Source organism: Elephas maximus, chromosome 13 (genome assembly GCF_024166365.1).
Source record: "Elephas maximus indicus isolate mEleMax1 chromosome 13, mEleMax1 primary haplotype, whole genome shotgun sequence".
In the NCBI taxonomy this organism is placed as follows: Eukaryota; Metazoa; Chordata; class Mammalia; order Proboscidea; family Elephantidae; genus Elephas; species Elephas maximus.
This window is the reverse complement of record NC_064831.1, coordinates 30,729,764-30,752,109: the sequence shown is the minus strand read 5'-3', so window position 1 is coordinate 30,752,109 and position 22,346 is coordinate 30,729,764. Positions and strand designations below refer to the sequence as shown.

General features: G+C 38.1%; 1 protein-coding gene across 3 annotated transcripts in view; it reads left to right on the top strand.

The window, feature by feature from the left end:
* ARFIP1 (ADP ribosylation factor interacting protein 1) overlaps window positions 1-22,346 on the top strand; it is a 204,194-nt gene that overhangs the window by 53,499 nt on the left and 128,349 nt on the right. For 2 of the 3 annotated variants that reach the window (XM_049852761.1, XM_049852760.1), the window contains one exon: window positions 17,563-17,664. In XM_049852761.1, coding sequence (XP_049708718.1) covers window positions 17,572-17,664 — 93 coding nt within the window. In that variant the 5' untranslated portion in view covers window positions 17,563-17,571. Of the gene's footprint in view, window positions 1-17,562; window positions 17,665-22,346 lie in introns of those variants that run through there. The other variant, XM_049852762.1, reaches the window with a different exon arrangement.

Sequence of the window (22,346 nt, the reverse complement as noted above, 5' to 3'; positions counted from 1 at the left end):
TTTCTGCCAAGTCGTCCGAGCTTATTCTCATTGACTGTCCTTTGTAGGTGACTTTTAATTTATCCCTAGCTGCTCTTAAAATTCTCTTTATTTTTGGTTTTGGCTAGTTTGATTATAATGTCTTGGTGACTTTCTTTTAAGATCTACTTTATGTGGAGCTTGATGAGCATCTTGGCTAGGTATCTTCTCATCTTTCGCAATGTTGGGGAAGTTTTCTGTCAACAAATCTTCAACAATTCTCTTTGTATTTTCTCTTATCCCTCCGTGTTCTGGTACTCCAGTCAACGCGTAGGTTATTTCTGTCAATAGAGTTCCACATGATTCTTTGGGTTTCTTCATTTCTTTAAATTCTTTTATCTTGTTTTTCTTCAGATGTATTGGTAACAAGTGTTTTATCTCCTGTCTCACCAGTTCTGCCTTCCACTTGCTCAATTCTGGTCCTGTGACTTTGTATTGAGTTGTCTAATTCTGTAATTGTATTGTTAATGTTCTGAATTTCTGATTGCTGTCTCCCTGTGGATTCTTGCAGCTTGTTAAATTTTTCATTATGTTCTCGAATAACCTTTTTTAATGTCTTCAACTGCTTTATCTGTGTGTTCCTTGGCTTGTTCTATATATTGCGTGATCTCCTTCCTGATCTTGTTCGTGATGTCTTGAAGAGTTCTGTATATTAACCTTTTGTATTCTGCATCCTGTAATTCCAGGAAGGTACCTTTATTCAGTAGATCCCTAAATTTTTTGTTTTGAGAGCTTGTTGAAGCTATCATGGTCTGTTTCTTAATGTGATTTGATATTGGCTGTTGTCCTGGAGCCATCTATAAGTTATTGTATTAGTTTATACTTGCTTACTGTATCCTAGCTTCTTGTTTTGTTTTGATAAGCCCAAATAGGTTTTTTGAGTGAGCTAGCTTGATTATTTTCACCTTTGAAAGAGGCCCACACAGGTTCATGCGGGGGGAAAGGCATTCAAAGTTCATGGACCATTTGTACCTGGAGGGGAGCCACTTCTGTCCTGAGCTCCCGGGGTTAGTGGAGCTGACAGATTATCCTTTCCCCCTGTTGTGAATTTATTCCTTCTCCAAGGCCAGGAGAATGGCTCAGGGTGTGCAGCAGGACCTATCTCGGGCCCAGGGAAATTGAGAGTCTTGGGAGCTGGGGGCATGGTAAAATACATGCAAACACGTAGCTTTTGCCGAAAGTGCTGTTCTTCTCTGGTTCCGGAGGTGTGAGTAAGCTGTACGGTTGGCTCTTTCTCCCTGCGGAAACTGTGGCCAAATGTTACCACCAGCCTGCCGCAGTCGCTCCTGAGGATGGTGCCTGAGGACTCCCAGCGATTCAGGTCCGGCAGCTCCTCTCTGCTTCTGAACCATCTCTTCCTCCCCCTGCTGCTCAGTCTGTTTTCTAACTTTGCCTTTGATGTTCAGGGCTCCTAGCTTGTCATAAATATAATTGTTTCATTTGTTTTTTCAGGTCTTTGTTGTAAGAGGGTTCACCGGAAGTATCTGACTACTCTCCCATCTTGGTCTCACCTCCTCTGCCATTCTTTACATACTCACCATTCTTTCGCTGTTATCTCAGTGGTAATGCTTGTGATTTTCACACTCTGGATCAAACAAATTGGAATATGTATCTGTAAATGACACTTAAGGCTGTGCAACAGTTTTTATAGTGAGAAACTATTGATCCAGTTTGGGAGTGTGGGGCTTGGGGGATGTGTGTTGAACATTGCCAAAATTCTTTTGCTGCTGTGTTACAGAGCAGAAAGTCAGTCCCTCCTTGTAGATGGGCACTATGATCAGGGACGTATTTCTCCCCACCACACTGGTGTGGTCTCTTTGTGGTTGGATTTTGCACTTGCAGGAAAAACAGGTTACCTGCCATTATACATGATCAAATGAAATTTTACCTTTAAAGAAATAATAATTTAGGTAAAATTTGCATACAATAAAATTCACCTACTTTTTTTTTTTCCACAGAATATCTCTCAATTTATATTTAGTCTTTGATTTTTTTTCATCAGAGTTTTTTCTTTTTCTATTGTGCTTTAGGTGAAGGTTTACAGAGCAAATTAGTTTCTCGTTTAACAATAAATACATATATTAGTTTGTGACATTTGTAAACATGGTGTGGGGGCAGTGTCTGACCTCCTTTCTGTTCACAAGGGGGAAGGAGAACCAAGATCAACAGCTAAAGGCTGATTCCTATGAGGCAGAGGTCAGACATGTCTTCTTTGTCTGCCATCTTTAACAATTCTGCCACCAATCATACCTACTACAGCAGTCTCTACCTCTTTGCTGGGTTCAATAATTCATTGCAGTAACCCACAGACTCACAGACAGTAGTCACAATGGGGTTTATTAGGAAAGTAACAGGTTACAATTAAGGCTCAGGGACACTCAAGAATACGGGTTCTCTATCAGGACAGCCTTTTCCCATCCGTGCTTGCAGGCACTCCTCTCCCTGGCCCTCAGTCTCTTCCCAAAAGCACTCAGCTTTCTTGCTTTGTGGGCGGGGAAACCCACTATGTCATCTCCTGCTGCCGGGTCTTGCTCCCTTCAGTGTTACATCTCTCTTTCTCTGCACCTCATGTTCCAGGAGCTTCTCAGTGTAGGAATCCTGGGTTTAAAGGACATTCTGGATCTTGGCTGTTCTTTCTTGGTGGTGGTCAAATTTTTCTTTTCCTCACCTCTGGGGTGACTCATTTCAGGCCCAGCAGAATGATGAAACTGAACAGTCCCTTTGGTGGGCCATAATTACCATATCACACAGTCCCACCCAGCCACCTGGGTGGGAGTTACAGGACATGGCTAGAAAGGCCACACAAAGAGCAGCCCACTACACTGCAGACCACCCTCTGACTTTTCTTGCCATGGTTCTTTTATATTTGGATAATAGCATCCCTTGCCCAATCATTTTACCAGTCCAAAATAGTTATTAACAATTAATCCTTCAATAGGCCAGAGTCCAAAAGGTGAGTTTACTCAGGAACCAGCCATTCAGGTATGCTGTGGGTTTCTATCTGATCTGGTCAGGTTCTCCAGAAGTCATCTCGTTTTTACACTTTCTGACCTCTGATAAAATTTAACTGAGAGGAGATTATTCCCTTGCTGTAAGCCTCACAAGATATCAGTATAGCAAAACCTTTAAGGGACTTTAGGTTTGGCCACTGTACTCCAGTCCAGCAGTGCCTTTCTCTTAGTTCACTCACAGTTACAGCTTCTACAATTACAGTTTTTACAGTCACAATTAACCTTGTTAACAGGCAGCAGTCACAGCTGAATCATGTAATTCTTATCAACATCTTCCTCCACCCTCTCTTTCCTAGACTCATCAGAAGAGGAGTCTATTCAGTGAGGATCCTCCTTTGTCCCCTTCATTTTGAGTATAAGTACACCTATGAAAGTGTGTAAGCCAGCCACTTCATGCCTTTATCTCCTCCCATTTTGGACAGCCAATGTTTAAATTGCCTGTCTCTATCAAACCAGTTGGAAACCCTGGTAGTGTAGTGGTTAAGTGCTATGGCTGCTAACCAAAAAGGTTGGCAGTTCGAATCCACCAGGCAGTCCTTGGAAACTCTATGGGGCAGTTCTACTCTGTCTTAAAGGGTTGCTTTGAGTCAGAATCGACTGGACAGCAGTGGGTTTAGTTTTGTTTTATCAAACCAGTGGAAACCCCGGTGCCATAGTGGTTAAGAGCTACAGCTGTAAACCAAAAGATCGGCAGTTCAAATCCACCCGGTGCTTCTTGGAAACCGTATCGTATAGTCCTATAGGGTCACTATGAGTCGAAATTGACTCTAGGGCAATGGGTTTTTTTTTTTTTTTGCCTTGCCTTCAAATGCAAATCTTCCATTCTCTCAGCAATTCGGGGTGGTTCTGCATGTCTTTTCAAATGCAAATCTGGGTGGGGCTCAGGCTTTCAACCTAAGCAAGCCCCCACTCTTTACACAGGGCTACTGTATTGAAACAGCCTGTGTTTCCCTAGGGTAACTTCTAGATCCCCTTTTAGCATATCCAATCAGGTATTCGCTGAAGGGGGAGTTACATGCCCTCTGTAGTCTCTAATACTTAATATTCATTTCTATCGTACATTCAGGTCTGCTTTACAACAGTAGGTAGGAGAAGCATTCAATATCCATAGTACATTCAATCAAACACATAATTCTAAATGCATAACCTTTTAGAACATTCCAGTTTTGTCTTTTCTTCTTCACACCTTAACTATCTTCACATTCATATGCACATGGCCCTGGGCCTCTGGCTGGGTGGAACCAGTAGACCCTGGCCCCCTATCAGTCATCCTGCTTATCTGGTCTGGCTTTGGCCCCAGGCCACTTCAACTGTGGTTTTTCAGCTGTTACAGGTAACAACAACCAAGGTAACCATCTAAGAATCAAAAGTTTCACTTCCCAAGCCCCTTTGTTCTTTCTCTTACAAAGTTCCATGCTCTCATGAGTTTGGAGCCATTGCAAAGAATCCTGCTTCTGACACCAACTGCAAAAATGGTGTAGGGGCAGTGTCTGATCTCCTCTGTCTTCACAAGGGGAAAGGAGAACCAAGATCAGCAGCTCAACACTATGAGGCAGAGGTCAGACATGCCTTCTCTCTCTGCCATCTTTACCAATTCTGACACCAAGCATCCCTCCCACAGCAATCTCTACTTCTCTGCTGAGTTTGATCATTCACTGCAGTGGTCACAGAGAACTCACAGACAATACTCAACGGTTGTGGGGTTTATTAGGGAAGTAACAGGTTACAATTCAGGCTCAGGAATACTAAAGAATACAGTTCTTCCATCGGGACAGCCTTTTCCCAGCTGTGCTCGCAGACATGCCTCTTCCTGGCCCTCAGCCTCTGCCCGAAGGCATTCAGCTTTCTTGCTTTGTGGGTGGGTTAGCCCACTATGCCATTTCCTGCTGCCTGGTCTTCTGCCTTCAGTGTTACATTTCTCTCTTTCTGTCTCCTGGTTCCAGGTGTTTCTCAACACAGGCATCCCAAGTCCAAAGGACATTCTGGCTCCTGGCTGTTCTTCCTTGTGGTGGTTGGATTCTTCACTTTCCTGCCTCTGGGGTGGCTCATTTCAAGCCCCGTGGAATGATAAAACTGACCAGTCGCCTTGGTTGGCCACAATTACCCTATCACACAATCCTACTCAATCACCTGGGCAGGAGTTAAAAGACTGTGGCTGGACAGGCCACACAAAAAGCAGTCCATTACCCTGCAACATTGGTTGCCAACCCCAGGACGTGTCAACACTCTCGCCTTCTTGACCTTGGGTTCTCAGTTACCAGTTTTCCTGTCCCCTCTTGTCTCCTCATCCTTGCTGCCTGGGCTAGTGTGAAAATTCACTCACTTTAAGTATATAATTCAGTGAGTTTTGACAAGTAATATTCAATACAGATAAATAACTCCTAGTTGGGAAACTGTGATCATCATAAAGATACAGATTATTTTCATCACTTCAGAGATTCCTATGCTCCTTAAGTTAGCCCTCCCCTACCCCACCTCCCTTTTCAGGCAACTGCTTGTGTTTTTGTTCTTGAGTTGTTGAGGTTTTCTATATATTTTAGAAATTAGACCCTTATCGGTTATGTTGTTCCCAAGATTTTTTCCCAACCTGTAGGTTGTCTTTTCATTCTTTTGATGAGCATAGTATTTAATTTTTATTAGGTCCATTTATTTGTCTGCTGCTGTTTATGTATATGTAGTTGTTTGATAATCCGTTTTTTAATAAAATTAGGTCCCTTAGTTTTGTCCCTGTCTTCCAGGAGCTTTATAGTTTTAGCTTTAACATTTAGGTCTTTGATCCATTTTGAGTTAGTTTTTGTGTATGGTGTGAGATATGAATTCTGTTTCGTTTTTCTGCAAATGAATGTTCCATTTTGCCAACATAATTTGTTAGAGACTGTTTTTTTCCCCACTGAATGGACTTTGACCCTTTGTCAAAAGTCAGTTGTTCATAGACGAATGGATTTATTTCTGGGTTTTCAGTTCTATTCTATGGCTCTATGTGTCTATCATTGAACCAAACCAGTACCAAGCCAATTTAATTACTATGGCTGTATAGTATGTTTTGAAGTCAGGGAGCATAAGGCCTCCTACTTTGTTCTTCAGTATTGCTTTGGCTATTTGAGGCCCCTTTTCTTCCCATGAGAAGTTGGTGATTAGTTTTTCCATTTCTTTAAAGAACGTTGGCATTGGATCGGGATTGCATTTATCTATAGATTGCTTTGGGTAGTATTGACATTTTCACCATGTTAAGTCTACCAATCCATGAGCATGGGATGTTTTTCCATTTATGTAAGTCTCTTTGTCTCTTGTGGTAATATTTTATAGTTTTCATGGTAAAGGTCTTTCACATCCCTGGTTAGGTTTATTCCTAGGTATTATTTTGGGGCTATTATAAATGGTATTGTTTTCTTGATTTCCTTTTTGGAGTTCTCATTAGCTTAGAGGAACCCAGCTGATTTCTTTGTGTTGATCTTGTACCCTGTACCTTTGCTGAATTCTTCCATTAGACCTAGCAACTTTCCAGTGGGATCTCTGGGATTTTCTATGTATAGGATCATGTTATCTGAATAGAAATAGTTTTACTTCTTCTTTTCTGATTTGGATGCTCTTTATTTCTCTTTTTTGCCGTATTTCTCTGACTAGGACTTCCAGTACAATATTGAATAAGACTGATAATAATAGGCATCCTTCTTATTTCCATTCTCAAGGGGAAGGCTCTTGGTCTTTATCCATTGAGAATAATGTTGACTGTTGGTTTTAAATATATGCCATTATTTATGTGGAGAAATTTCCCTTCTACTCTTATTTTGCTGAGAATTTTTATCAGAAAAAGGTGTTATTTTATCAAATGCCTTTTCTGTATCAATTGCGATAATCATCTGGTTCTTTTCCTTTATGTGGTGAATTACATTGATTTTCTAATGCTGAACAACCCTTGCATTCTTGGTATGATTTTCTTACTGTGTTGTTGAATTCTATTCGCTAGAATTTTCTTGAGAATTTTTGTATCTACTATATATTCATGAGGGGTATTGGTCTGTAATTTTCTGTTTTGTGATAACTTTACCTGATTTTGGTATCAGGGTAATGCTGCCTTCACAGAAAAAGTTTTGGAAGAGTTTGAGTAGAATTAGTGTCATCAACTCTTCCCTGAAACTTTGGTAAAATTCCCCGGTGAGGCTTTCTGGTCTGGGGGCTTTTTTTGTTGTTGGGAGTTTTTCGACGACATCTTCAGTCTCTTCTTTTGTTATGGGCCTGTTTAGATTTTCTACCTCTGTTTGTGTTAGCTTAGGTTGAAGTACTCTTTTACATTCCCAGTAGCAATGTATGTGAATTACAGCTGCTCTTCAACAATAGTTGGTAATATCAGTCTAACTTTAACCATTCTAGTGGATGCGTATTGCTGTCTCATTGTAGTTTTAATTTGCATGTTCTTGATGACTAGTGCATCATTTCATGTGCTTACTAACCATTCATTTATTTTCTTTTGTGAAGTGTCTGTGAAAATTGTGGCAATGTTTTTATTTGGGTTGTTTGTCTTCTTAATGACTCGTAAGAGTTATATATATATATATAGAATATATACATTGAGTATCAGTCATTTGTCAGAGACATATATGGCATATATAGTCGGCACTCTGTTTCTGCACATTCCAGATCCGCAGATGCAACTATGGATGGAAAATACTAAAAAAAAAAAAAAGAGTTCCAAAAGGTATAACTTGAATTTGCCGTGCATCGAGCACTATGCTAAATCTACACAAATGAAGTGATGTGTAGGCATACCCTGTTGTAGCCTCCTGCCATTTCACAAATCTTCAGTCTCTCTCCAGCACTCTTTCCTTGAGCATTGTTCACCTCACATCTCTCCTTCATTCGCTACTTCTGTGCCCCCTTTGTTTCTGTAAGAAAATGGCTCCTAGAAAACAATGAATTGGTCAAAGCAATCCTTTAAGTGTGAGGGGGTTGAGGAGAGTGAGGAAGGGAGGAGTTCCAGGCTAGTAAGGGGTGGCTGGCTAGCTTTGTAAAGTGATGCAGCCTCAAGAACTTCAAGGTCATGGGCGAATCGGCATCGACTGATGTCCAGGGTGCATCAGCGCTCCCAAAAGAGCTCAAGAAACTCAGAGAAGAGAAAGGCTGTCTTCCAGAGCAAGTCTTCGGTTGTGAGGAAACAATTATTTACATAGCGTTTACGTTGTATTAGGTATTATAAGTAATCTAGAGATGATTTAAAGTCTACAGGATCATGTGCATAGATTATATGCAGGTACTATGCCATTTGATATAAGGGACTTGAGAATCTGCGGGTTTTGGTATCTGGGGGGGATCCTGGAACCCATCCTTGATATAAGGGACTTGAGAATCTGCGGGTTTTGGTATCTGGGGGGGATCCTGGAACCCATCCTCTGTGGATACCGAGGGACAAATGTGTTACTTGTGGCTTGTCTTTCCATTTTTTAAATGTTGTTTTTGGAGAGCAGAAATTTTAATTACGATGAAATCCACTTTATTATTTTTTTTCTTTTATGGCCTGTGTTTTTTGTGTCCCTTCTAAAAAATCTTTGCCCACCCCAAGGTTATAAGCAATTTTCTCCTCAGTCTTCTAGAAGCTTTACAGTGTTAGCTTTGTGTTTAGATTTATGATCCTTTTGAGTTAATTATTGTGTATGGTTTGACTTAATGTTCAAAGTACATTTTTTCCCAGATAGATATCCAGTTGTTCCAGTACTACTTGATTAAAGACTATGCTTTCCACAATGTCTTACTTTGACACCTTCATTGGAAATCAGTTGACCAATCAATATTTCTGAAATTTCTCTTTTGTACTCTCTTTCCCTTTTCTCAAGGGGGGAGGCAATATCACACTTTCAATTACTGTAGCTTTGTAGTTAATCTTGAAATCAAGTTGTAAGTTAACTAACTTTGCTCTGAATTTTAAAAATTATTTTGCATTTTCATATATATATTTTGGAATGAACTGGTGAATTTCTACAAAAAAAAAAAAACCTTTGATTTTGATTGTAATTGCATTTATTTGGGGAGAATTGGCATCCTAACAATATTGAGTCTTCCTACTCATAACTGTGGTATCTCTCCATTTATCTTGGTGTTCTTTAAATTCTGTGAGCATTGTATTGTAGTTCCCAGTGTACAGGTCATACACTTTACATTTACTTAAAAATATCTTATCCCTAAGAATTTCATGTTTATTGATATTACTGTAAACAGTATTTTTTAGTAATTTATTTTATTTTGTGTTGTTTAAAATATACACAGCAAAACAAACACCAATTCAACAGTTTCTGCATGTACAATTCAATGACATTGATTACATACTTCGAGTTCTGCAACCATTCTCACCCTCTTTTTCTGAGTTGTTCATCCCCCATGAACATAAACTCACTGCCCGTCTAAGGTCCCTATCTAATCTTTCAAGTTGCTGCTGTCAATTTGATCCCATTTAGATAGATTTTAAAAGAGCATAATACTGAAGGCAGACATTCTTTACTAGTTAAACTAGTGTTTGGTTTTAAAAAGACTTAAGAGGGTGTTTTTGGTTTGAGGTTTAAGTAGTTTTTTTTTTTTTTAATTTCATTTTCTAATTGTTTGTTGCTACTATTTAGAAATATAAGTGGTTTTTGTATATTGACCTTGTATCCTGTGACATGCCTAAACCTTATATTAGTAGCATTTTTATAGATTTATTTTGATTTTCTTCATAAATAATCATGTATCTATAAATAAAGTCATTTTTGCTTCTTTCTTACTAATTTATATGCTTTTTTTTTCCTCCCTCCTTGCCTGATTGTACAGGATAGGACCTTAGTACAAGGTTGAATAGAAGTGGGATGAGTGGACATTCTTGCCTTGTTTCTGAATTTAGGGTGAAATAATTTAGTCACTCATCATTATGTGTGATATTAGCTGTTAAGTTTTTTGTAGAAACAGTTTATCAGGTTGAGGAAATTTCTTTTTTTTCTTAGTTTGCTGAGAGTTTTATTTTAAAAATCATTAATGAGGGTTAAATTTTGCCAGATGGTTTTCCTGCATCTGTTGAGGTAATCATTGTTGAGTCTGGCATTTGATTTTACCACTTCTTACAAGCTACTAAGTTACCCTGTTACTGTTTGATGGATTCTGGCAGAAGACAGGAGACTCCTGAGTTAAAACCGAAGAACCTTATTGCGTGTGACACAGCGTGCAGTGTGAACATGCCTAGGGAATGCTTCTAGACGTGGTGCTCAACTCTGGCTGCAAATTGGCATCACTTAATTTGAGCCTCAAAAACTGTGTTTTTGCTAGGGCCTCATCATTAAATCATGATTTTTGTGGGGTGTTAGTTTTTAAAGCCCTCCACGTGGTTCTAAGGTACAGCTATGGTTGAGAATCATTGCTATATAGGAATAAAGCATTCCAGAACTTCCTGTGTTAGGCATGAAGCACTAACCATAAATCTTTATTGGACGTACACCATGTTAATTTATTCTCAACTTTGACCCATTGAAAACAGCTAGTATACAGCTTTCACTTTTTTCCCCCTTAGAATGTATTAACTCTTCATTCAGGTCAGTTTCTTGCCCATTTTTTTGCTTTTGCAGTTCTCTTTACATTACCAGGCTAAGTCTGTTTCTAATATGCAGTCTACTACATGTGAATTAAGAAAAACCACCCTTAATAGGCATTCAACTACATGTGAGTAGAGAAAACAACTGCTGTAAAATACACTTTTTCTGTTAGCACGTAACGCAGTGTTGCAGACACATTATCTGCTCAGCTTTGATCTTCTCCTCAAACGTAACTGGGAACTTAGAATGTGCTTGGGGTTAACTGGGAAGAAAAGGAAAAGGACATGATTTGGTTGTTGCTTTTTAAGTAGGAAGCAGAGTTCTGTCATCATACTTCTTATTTTCAGAACGTTGTTTCCTACTGAAGGTCATAACCAGAACAATACATAATTTCATTGTTGCAGTTTACTGTGTCTGCATCAACAGTTCAAATCCGCCAGCTGTTCCTTGAAACCCTATGGGGCAGTTCTACTCTGTCCTGTAGGGTCGCTGTGAGTCAGAATTGACTCAACGGCAATGAGTATGGCTTTTTTGTTTGTTTGTCTTCATCATGTGTTATAGGGTGCTTCTCTTTGCCTCCTTCTCTTGTCATTCTGTCAGTTCATGCCATCTGTATCCTCTCATTGAGAACACAGTAGACCCGAACTTTGAAATTCTTAATTTAATGTAGACGTGGATGCTCCACAAATGTTCTCAAATTCAGAATGTCTAAAACTGAGCTCATTCTCTTACCTTTCCAAGCCAGATCACCTCCTGCTTTTCCCACTGTGGTGAGTGGCACTTTCATCTTCCCAAGCCAGAAATTGGAGTTTCAGGGGCATGGGATCATCCTAGATTCCTCTTCATTTTTCATCCCCCACAGTCCATTCACTCTGCAAGTCTCCTTCTTCTGGGTCTTAAAGATCTCTTGAGTTCACCTGTTTTCCATTCCCACTACCTTAATTTAGAACTTTATTTTTTCTTACCTGGACTGTAAAATAGCCTCCTACATAGATTTTCTACCTCCAGTCGTTCCTTCTTTCCTTTCAACCTAATCTCCCTCCATACTGTTCTCTAAAATAAGTTGATGAGATTCTTCTGCTGCTTTCTCCTCACCCCTTCAGGATGACGGCTACACTTCTTAGCCTGGCATTGTAAAGCTCAGCATGATAAGCTCCTGCATACTTTTCTAGCCTCCTTTTTTGTTTTTATTTTTTGAAACTTTTGATAAAATTTCATACAGAAACCTCTTTTAACTCTTTACCCAGATTCACCAATTTTTACATTTTGTCCTATTTAACTTTTCTTCTCCCTATAAATTTTTTTTTTAACCATTCGAAAGTGATTTGCAGACATCTTTTTTATTCCTAAGGACAGGAATTTTTTCTTACATAATATCAGTATATTTATCAAAATCAGGGAGTATAATGTTACAATACTATTTAATCCACAGTTGTCCCAGTTATTCCAGTAATGTCCTCTATAGATTTTTTTTTTTTTTTCCTGGTTTGGGGTCTAATCCAGGATCATGTATTGCGTTTAACTGTCGTTTATCTCAAGCTTCATTTTATCTGCCACAGCTCATGAGCTTGTCTTTGTTTCTCATGAGCTTAAACTTTTGAAGGATAAAGCCAGTTTTGCTGTTATTGCTCTCACTGATTTTTGCTCTTATCTTTTTTAAATTTTAATTTGTTATTGTTGAGAATATACACAACAGAACATGCACCAATTCAACAATTTTTACCTGTGCAGTTCATAGACATTGATTATATTCTTCGTTGTACAGCCATTCTCTCCTTTTCTGTATTGCCCCTCTTCCATTAACATAAACTCACTGACCCCTAAGTTTCCTGTCTAACCTTTTAAGTTGAAGTTCTCAGTTTGAACCCATTTAGATAGATCTTAAGAGAGTAGAATGCTCAAGGCAAATATTCTTTACTAGTTAAGCTAAACTAGTGTTTGGTTTCAGGGGAATATTTAGACGACTTCAAGGGATATTATTAGTTTAAGGTTTAAAGATTATTTCAGGGCAATTAATTTTTGAGCTCCTGTGGCTCCAGAAAGTCCAGATTCCATGAGAATATGAAAATGTGTTCTACATTTTTCCCCCTTTTGATAAGGATTCATCTGTAGTATCAACTCTGATCAAAATGTTCAATAATGGTAGTCAGGCACCATGCAGTTCTGGTCGCATTGCAAATGAGACAGTTGTTCATGGAGGCAGTTAGCCACACATTCCGTTTCCTCTTCCTATTCCTGACTCTCCTTCTTCCTCTGTTGCTCTAAGTGAATAGAGACCAATTGTTGTCCCTTAGATGGCTGCTTCTAAGCTTTTAAGACCCCAGGTACTGTGCAATGAACTAGGAGGTAGAAAAAAAGCAGTTCACAACAGTATTTTATAAGTATCAGTCAAGTATTTTAAAAATATCAGTTTTTGAAGGATATTTTCACTACATACACAATTGTGGGTGGGTAGTTTTCTTCTTTCGGCACTTTTGGCCATTATAATTTATGATGAAAAGTCAGCCATTAATTGGATTCTTTTTCCTTGAAAATAATATATTGTTTTTCTCTCGCTCTTTACAAGATGAATCCTTTATCTTTGGCTTTAATAAGTTTGACTAAGATGTGCGTTGGCATGTATTTCTTTGCATTTATATCTGCCTGGTGTTCACTGAGTATCTTGTATCTGTGTATTTCAGTCTTTGATCAAATTTGGGAAATTTTTGGTAATTGTGTTTTTCAGATACTTTTTCTGTACTATTTTTTCTCTCGTCTACTTTTGGTGTTTCACTTGCACATATGTTGGACCATTTGATAACATCTAACATGTCCCTGAGGCTCTTCTCTCCCACCCCTCCCCATCTTCTTTGTCTCTGTTTTTCACCTTGGATAGTTCCTGTTAATTTAGTTTAGGCCTATTTATTCCTTCCTCTGTCATTTCCATTTGGCTGTTAAGTCCATCCAGTGATTTTTGTTGCTGTTTTGAAAAATTGTAACTTTTCAGTTTTAGACTTTCTGCTTGCTTGATTTAGGAAACTACTACTTGTCAAGTTTTGGTATAGTAGCAAAGTAGATTATTCACATTTATCTGAAAAGACAACAACCATATAAAGTCAGATTTTCTTCATACACTTCTACCAAAACAACATATTACAACAGAATGAATGCAGAAGGTGAATGAGAAGCCAACTATCTTCTTATAAAGACAAACATTAAAGCAATTTGCAAAAACTTTAAAACCATGCCACTCTTTTTACTGTTGTAGAAAATACTTATTCTGATAAAAACTGTTATTTTGTTAACAGGCATAGATTTACAATTTTTCTTAAACTGGGTTAATAAATTTTTTTTGATTCTCAGCATTTATTTGAAGAACAGTAAATATTAATAGATATATAACCTTCCTAAACAAAAACTCTGTGGAATACTTAATGATTTTTAAGAATGTAAAGGAGTCCTGAGAGTAAAAAGTTTGAGAATTGCTGGTCTATACCATATTTTTATGCGAATAACGTGTGTGTTATACATTTTCTTGCCATTCATCCCCTCCCACCATGAAGTCTGTTTGTAAGGGCACTATGCTAATTTTTTCATAGAACATGTAAAAAAAATTAGCATAGCATGCTTACAAACATACTTCGTGGGAGATTTTTTGCAGTTGGCAAAAAATACATTTAACACGTGCTTTATTTGCATAAAAATGAGACATAGTGTTGAGCAGATTATTTTAATCATACCCCCATACACTTGACAGTGGTGTCTTCTATCTCATATACTAAATGATACACAAACGTACAATATGAAAAGTGTTGTTGTCATCCAGTGTATATTCTTACATTTTAATAAGCCTTTTTATGTTTCATACAAATAGATGCTAGTCCACAAACCTATTTGCATTTAATGCTTTCTTTCAGTGACACAACCCAGCCTGTAATAATTCCCTGATAAAAATTATAAAAATATAGTGCAGTTTTTTTCTTTGAAAAGTTTTTCTTGGCCTTTCACCTTTCCTTGACCTCTTAAAAAAGAGTAATGCTTGAGCTAGATGTGATAACTGTATCTAGTTGTTGTAATCTCTTTTAGAAAAAGTTCTTCCAGAGAAAATCAGAGAACCTCTTAAAGTTCTTGGCAGCAGATTCAGGTCTGTAGGTTACACACATACACACACACTCATTTATTCATTCACTTGTTCATTCATTTATTTTAGTTCAATCTGGGTTTGTGATTCAGTGTAATGAGGTACCAGGGATGGTAGCAAGATTCAGGTCTGAGCATTAAATAGAACATACATTGTTAGGTACTAACTCAGTTTTTAACATATTGCTGTCAAGGCCTTTATTCTAGTGAATATCTTTGTGTGTGTGAGAGAGAGGAGGAGGATAAAACACTTTGAAACCACTACTGGTTAAAAAACAGGAGGGGAGAGGGGGCCTCTGTTCTCTCTGACAAAAGGAATAAGTTCTTTAATTTGTTTACTCTGAAGTTTCTTAATTTGATGCTTTGAAGATTCTGTCTTTGGCTTTTGACAATTTTATTATAATGTGTCTTATTGTGGATTTCTTTGAATTTATCCTTCTTGAAGTTTGTTGCACTTTTTGTGTTCATGTCTTTCATCGGATTTGGAAAGTTTACAGCCACTCTTTATTCAAACATTCTGCCTTTTTCTCTCCTTTCCTTTTGGACTCTCATTATGCATGTATTGTTATGCTTAATGGCGTCCCACAGGTCTCTTAGGCTTCCTTCATTTTTCTTTATTCTGTTCTCTTTCTGGTTCTTAGACTAATAGACTTATCTTCAAGTTCACTGATTTTTGTTTCTGCTGCCTACCCAAATTCACACTTGGAACCCTGTAGTGAATTTTCTGTTTCAGTTATTGTATTTTTCAGTTGCAGAATTTCTGTTAGTTCTTTTTTATAATCTTTAACTCTTTATTGATAGTCTCTTTTGAGCATTATTCTCCTGTTTTTCTTTAGCTATGATTTCCTTTAGCTCTTTGAGCATATTTAAGACCGTTGATTTAGAGTTTTTGTCCAATGACTGTTTCTCAGAGACAGTTTCTGTTAATTTATTTTGTAAATGGACCTGTTTCTTCGCATGCATGCTTTATAATTTTTGGTTGAAAACTGAATATTAAAAAAATTATAATGTGGTAATTCTGGGCATCAGGTTCTTCCCCCTCCTCAGGGTTTGTTTTTTGTTGCTTGCTGTGGGTTGTAACTTTATTTTGTGATTTTTTTTTTTTAAACTATTTTTGTAAAGCCTGTATTTTCTGTCATGCGTTGTCCCTGTGGTCTCTGTTTTGTTAGGTGGTGTGACCTAGTGTTTTGATAGAGATTTCCTTCAATGTCTGGAGAAAAAAAAATAGAGGAGAGGAAGGAAAGAAAGATAAATAGAAAAAAAAATTTTTTTTTTTTTTTTTTTTTAAAGATAAACAGAGAGGGGGTGAAATAGGAAGGAAGAGGAAGGGATGGAGAGGATGGAGAAAAAAACCTCTCCCTGTCTTTGCAGATTGACTCTATGCTGGGACACTCCTTCAGTGCTTAGTCAGGCCATTTGTAACTCTGTTCTTGTGTCCCTCTTGTGCTGAAGCTAAAAAATAGCCAGAGGTGAAAGCTTAGGGCCATCTTGGGTCTTTCTGAGCTTGCATTCTGCCCTGGGCACATGTGTGGCATTCTAAATACCCCAAGATACATGGGCACTTTTCAGTTTGCTAATTTCCCAAAAGAACTCTTCAGCTTTTCCTTCCAGCCTTTCCCTATGTCAGATTTTTAGTTCAACTGTAATCTTTTGCTGCAGGCAGCATTGGGTTGTTCATTCGCCTTAAGACGCTTTTAAGAAATGCCCTGATAAAATTCTGAGTTAGGTGACACATTGGCAGATGCCCTGTTTCTTTTCAGGTAGGCCCAGACAGGTCAAAACAGACAAACACAATTCTTCAAGTATAAGGTCTGTTCTGCTCCCTCTGGAACCAGGAACCAGGGTCCCCCAGTGGGAACACAGCTGCTCTCTTCAAGATCACTGACAAGTCAGGGAGGGGGGTTGAACAAAGGCAAGTAAAAAAATGCTGCAGAGCTTCCCTACAATTTTTAAGTTGCCTTTTTCTTCATTTAGCATTCACTTGATTGCTATAAATCTTTGACTATTGTCCAGAGTTCTGACAGTGTTGCTCATGACAGATTCTGCTAAATTTTTCGGTATGTCTGTGGAAGGATAGACCCTTGGAGCTACGTACCTCGCCATTTCACTGATGCCACTCTTGATGGTCTATTATTGATTAACCATATTTAGTTTCTGAAAAAAATTTACATTTTCCATGGTTATGAAATCAAAGAATGTGGTTTTAAGAATTGTTTTACTTTTAGAACTGTAAAGCCAAAAGCCGGAGTGTAAAACTTAATTTTCCTATTATAGAGGTTAAAAAAATAATGTTTCTTATATCAGGGAGACCTTCTTTAGACAAAAACTGACCTAGAAGCCCGTTATATAAAACAGGAAACGTAGAACTCCTTTAGTTACCAAACCTGGATTTCTGTGATGATTTTTGTAGTGGTACATGTAGTCCCTCATAGCACTGTTTCAGAGGCAAGGATATTCTACAACACGGAACTCATTTTCAGTCAAGAAATTTAAGTTGAGTGCGTTTTAAAAAGCCAGATGAATTTTTAATTGTATTAGTATCGTTTTTATCGTGTAAGTATTAAACCAAAAAAACCAAACCTGTTGCTGTCGACTCCAACTCATAGCTGCCCTATGGACAGAGTAGAACTGTCCCATAGAGTTTCCAAGGAGTGCCTGGTGGATTTGAACTGCTGACCTTTTGGTTAGCAGCCATAGCACTTAACCACTATACCACCAGGGTTTCCATATAAGTATTAGGTTAAAATTTTTTAAAAATACTAAAATTATGGTTTACAATTGCATAAACATGCATATGAGTCTTTCGAGTATTTGCATGTTGTGATTTGATATTATTTATGACTTTATTTTTGTTTTTCATTTTATAGGAGTCTACCATGTCTCAAGAATCTCCCAAAAATTCAGCAGCAGAAATTCCAGTGACTAGTAATGGAGAGCTTGATGAATCTCATGAACATGGCTTTAATAGGGTAAGAACATTTTTTCTTTCTCTTAATGCAAAAAATCATGATAAGCTCTTAAATGTTGAGGTGAAAGTAACGGACAGAGATTAATATAAATACCGGGGAAGCCAGCACAACTTGTACAGTCGAAGTCATGGAAGCTCCATAGACACATCCAAACTCCCTGAGAGACCGAATTGCTGGGCTAAGGGCTGTGGGGACCATGGTCTTAGGGAACATCTAGCTCAACTGGCATAACATGTTTATAAAGAAAATGTTCTACATTCTACTTTGGCGAGTAGTATCTGGGGTCTTAAAAACCTGTGAGTAGCCATCTAAGAAGACACTCTGCTGGTCTCACCCCTTTGGGGGCAAGGAAAAATGAAGAAAATTAAAGATACAAGGGAAAGATTAGTCCAAAGGACTAATGGACCACATCTACCATGGCCTCCACCAGACTAAGTGCAGTACAGCTAGATGGCACCCAGCTACCACCACTGACTGCTGTGACAGGGATCACGGTAGAAGGTCCTGGACAGAGCTGGAGAAAAATGTAGGACAAAATTCTAACTCACAAAAAAAAGACCAAACTTAACTGGCCCGACAGACTGGCAAAACCCTGAGAGTATGGCCCCCAGATATCCTTTTAACTCAGTAATGAGGTTACTCCCGAGGTTCACCCTTCAGCCAAAGATTAGACAGGCGCATAAAACAAAATGAGACTAACGGGGCATACCAGCTCAGGGGCAGGGACCGGAAGGCAGGAGGGGACAGGAAAGCTGGTAATGGGGAACCCAAGGTCGAGAAGAAAGAGTGTTTACATGTTGTGTTGACATGTCATGGGGTCGTTAACCAATGTCATAAAACAATATGTGTACTAACTGTTTAATGAGAAGCTAGTTTGTTCTAAAATACAATTTAAAAAATAAATAGAAATAATAAAAATTTTTTCTTAGATTGACTGAAACGTCGGGAATCTGTTATCACATAGGGATGACTAGGCCAGCCATGTTACTGATTTGTCAAGATTAAGCTCCAGGACAGTAAGCAGTTAGATTTTGGTGTTATTATCAGTGGTTCTATTTTATGACCAGAACAAGAATGTGTCTGTCTTTGGCATATAACTTTATAAAACTACTTTTTTATGTGATAAGACAAATAGATATATCCAATTAAAAATCTTATTTCTTTTCCAGATGTCCTTAGTATATAAGTCCTAGGTAGGTTTCTCTTATTCATGTCCTAAAGTGGCATAATTAGTGAGAAGTGAAATTTGGGGTTCTTTTAATTCTTATCTGCTTCTCAACTGAAATTGAAATTTAGTGCTATTTAATGGAAACAGCATGGGTTTGGAGATAATCTGGGTTCAATTTCAGCTGTGTCATTTTTACCTGTGTAACCTGGGCAGGTATTTCATCTCTTCTGGTATTTGTTTTCTAATCTCTATAATGAGAATCATATTTACTTTAATTGGGGATATTAATATTAAATGAGATAAGGTAAATAATATGCCTAATACAGTCTTAGTGATGATTATTTCTGGAGATATTTATGTTAAACATCCCCTTTTAATGGCATTTGATATATGTGCATACCTTTAAGTAACTTTAAAGATAATAGTCTTTATATTCTTGAGAAAGTAGCAGTTGAAAGATATTTGAATTATTTTATAGTTTCATTAGGACTTTCTAAAAAACTTTATTATGTTTAAGAATAAAATTCCTTAATTTAATAGACATTATTAACTTAGTTACGATTGACATTTTGGGCCAGATAATCCTGTGTTGTGGGAGGCTAGTCTGTGCTTTGGAGGATAGTTAGCAGCATTCTTGGCCTCTTCCTGCTAGATGCCAGTAACACTCTCCAGTGTGACAACCAAAAATGTCTCCAGACGTTGCCAAATGTTTCCCCCTTGGGATGGGGCAGCAAACTCACCCCGGTTGAGACCCACTGTGTGGTCATTTTAATTTATATTTTAAAATTCCATTGAATTTTATTTATTTTTTGCCTTAGCAGTCTTTTGAAAGGGACTTGAGTTTTCTTTAAGTGCACCTAACAACAACAGCAACAACTTGGTTTTTCAACACCCATGGATCAAAATATGAAGTCTCTGGTTGGTGCAGGCAGTTTGTGATCATGTGCTAACCTAAAGATTGGCAGTTCCAACCCACCCAGTAGTACCAAGGAAGAAGGGCCTGGCGATGTACTTCCACAAAGATTATAGCCAAGCAAACCCAATGGAACAGTTCTACCCTGTAACATGTGGGGTCTCTATGAGTTGGAATCAACTTGATGACTATGGGTTTGTGGGTTTTTTTGTTTGTTTATGGGCCAATGTGAAGGCATTGGTGATTCATTGGTAGAATTCTGGCCTTTTATGTCATGTGGGAAACCCAGGTTAGATTCCCAGCCAGTACACCTCACGCACACCTGCCACTAATCTATCAGTAGAGGCCAGCATGTTGCTGTCATGCTGAACGGGTTTCAGACCTTCCAGACTAAGACTAGGAAAAAAGGCCTGGTGGTCTACTTCCCAAAACAGCTAATGAAAACCTTATGGATCATAATGTTCCAATATGCAACCAACTGATGGTGGGAATGGCGCGGGACCAGGCAGTGTTTTGTTCATTCGTGCGTGGGATGGCCACGATCGGAAGTCCACTTGAAGGCAGCGAACAGCAACCATGGGCCAATATAGAGGGACTCATAAAGGTGACTTCAATCTTGAGTGTAAAAAAGGATATGTTCCCTTCAGGTTTTCATCTTTCTAGTGTTTGAAAACACTGAGACGCATCTTCACGTAAGGAAACTCAACGTCACTGCGGTCTACCATTTACTGTGCAAGCTTCTGTTAGTTCAAATACTCATTATACCAAGATTTTAGTTAATGATTTCTTCATCTTTTGGTAGCAGCTCCTTTAGCAAATTTATTCTGCAAATATTTATTGAGTATCTGCTGTGTGCCAGGCACTGGGGATAACGCAGTGAATAAAAATGACAAAAATACCCGCCATCAAGGAGTTGGTATTCTAATGAATCATCTGATAAAAGCTAAGGACCTTTGTCCAAAAAAAATACAGTATGTACAAAATGTTACATTCAGTTTTAGGGAATTCACTTGCCACCTTAAGTGTTCTGTGTTCTTTTTTACTGAGATATAGCTTACATATGGTAACAACCATAAATCTTAAGCATATAGCTCAATGGAACTACCACCCAGAACAAGATGTAGAACATTTCTAAGACCTCAGAAGATACCACGTCCCCTTTAGACATCCCACCTCCCAGAGTACCATTACTGTTCTAACTCTACCGTAGATTGCATTTGACTGTTCCTGAACTACATATAAATGGAATCATATAGTACATACTTTTTTTGGGGGGGGGGGGCTAGCTTTCGTTCAACATTATGTCTTTGAGATTCAGATTATTGCTTGTATAAGTATTTCATTCTTTTTCATTGCAATATAGTATTCCATTATGTGTATACCACAATTTTTGTATATCTGTTCTTTGGTTGATGGGTACCTAGGTTGTTTCCAGCCCATGGCTATTACAAATAAAGCCACTATAACCGTCTTGTACAGGTCTTTTGGTGTACATGATTACCTGTTTCTGTCTGGTGGGCTGTGGGATATATGCATGTTTGGTTTTCAGACTCGGTGACAATCCTACCAGCAGTGAATAAGTGTTCTAGTTATTCCACATCCTTACCAACTCCAGAAAATTGTCACACCTTTTAATTTTAGCCATTATGATGGAGGCATAATGGCATCTCATTGTGGTTTTAATATGCATTTCCCTAATGACTAATGTCAAGCACCTTTTCATATTCTTACTGACCGTTTGGATATTCTTTTTTGCGAAGTGTCTTTTCAAGTCTCTTGCCTATTTTTCAGGTAGATGGTGTGCCTTTTTCTAATTCATTTATAGGAACTCTTTATACTGGATCTAAGTTAGTTGTTTGGATATATGTCTTGTACATATCTTCTTCCAGTATCTGATTTGCTTTTGTACTCTGTTAATGACATCTTTTTATGAACAAAAGTGCTAATTTTAATGAAGTTCAGTTTATCAATGCTTTCTTTTATACTTAATGATTTTTGCACCCTGTTTAAGAAATCTTTGCCTACCTTAATATCGTGAAGATTCTGTTTTCTTCTAAAAGTTTGTTGTTGATTGTTTTACTTCTCACACCTAGGTATGTGGTTCATCTTGAATTGATTGGTGTGTATGGTGTGAAGTGAGAATCAAAGTTAATTTTTTTCTTATATGGATATTCAGTTCACCCAGCACTGTTTATTGAGAAGAGTATCCTTTCTGCACTGGGGGCTTTTGCTGTTAATCAGGTGATCATATATGTGTAAGTCTATTTTAGACTCTCATTTTTTGGTCTTTTTGTCTATTCACAATACTGCACTATCTTAATTACTTACTATAAGAGTTCGGCTGTTAACCAAAAGGTCAGCAGTTCAAATCTACCACCTGCTCTTTGGAAACCCCATGGGGCAGTTCTGCTCTGTCCTGTAGGGTCACTATGAGTTGGGATCAACTCAGCAGCAACGGCTTTGGTTTGGTTTCTATAGTAATTGAGATTGGAATACATATTAGCTCTAACCTTGATACCTCCAGCGTTGCTTTTCTTCAAGGTTGCCTTGTACCTTAATCCCGTTTGTGAGTCTTTAGTTAAGATCCTATATTTGCCTTGA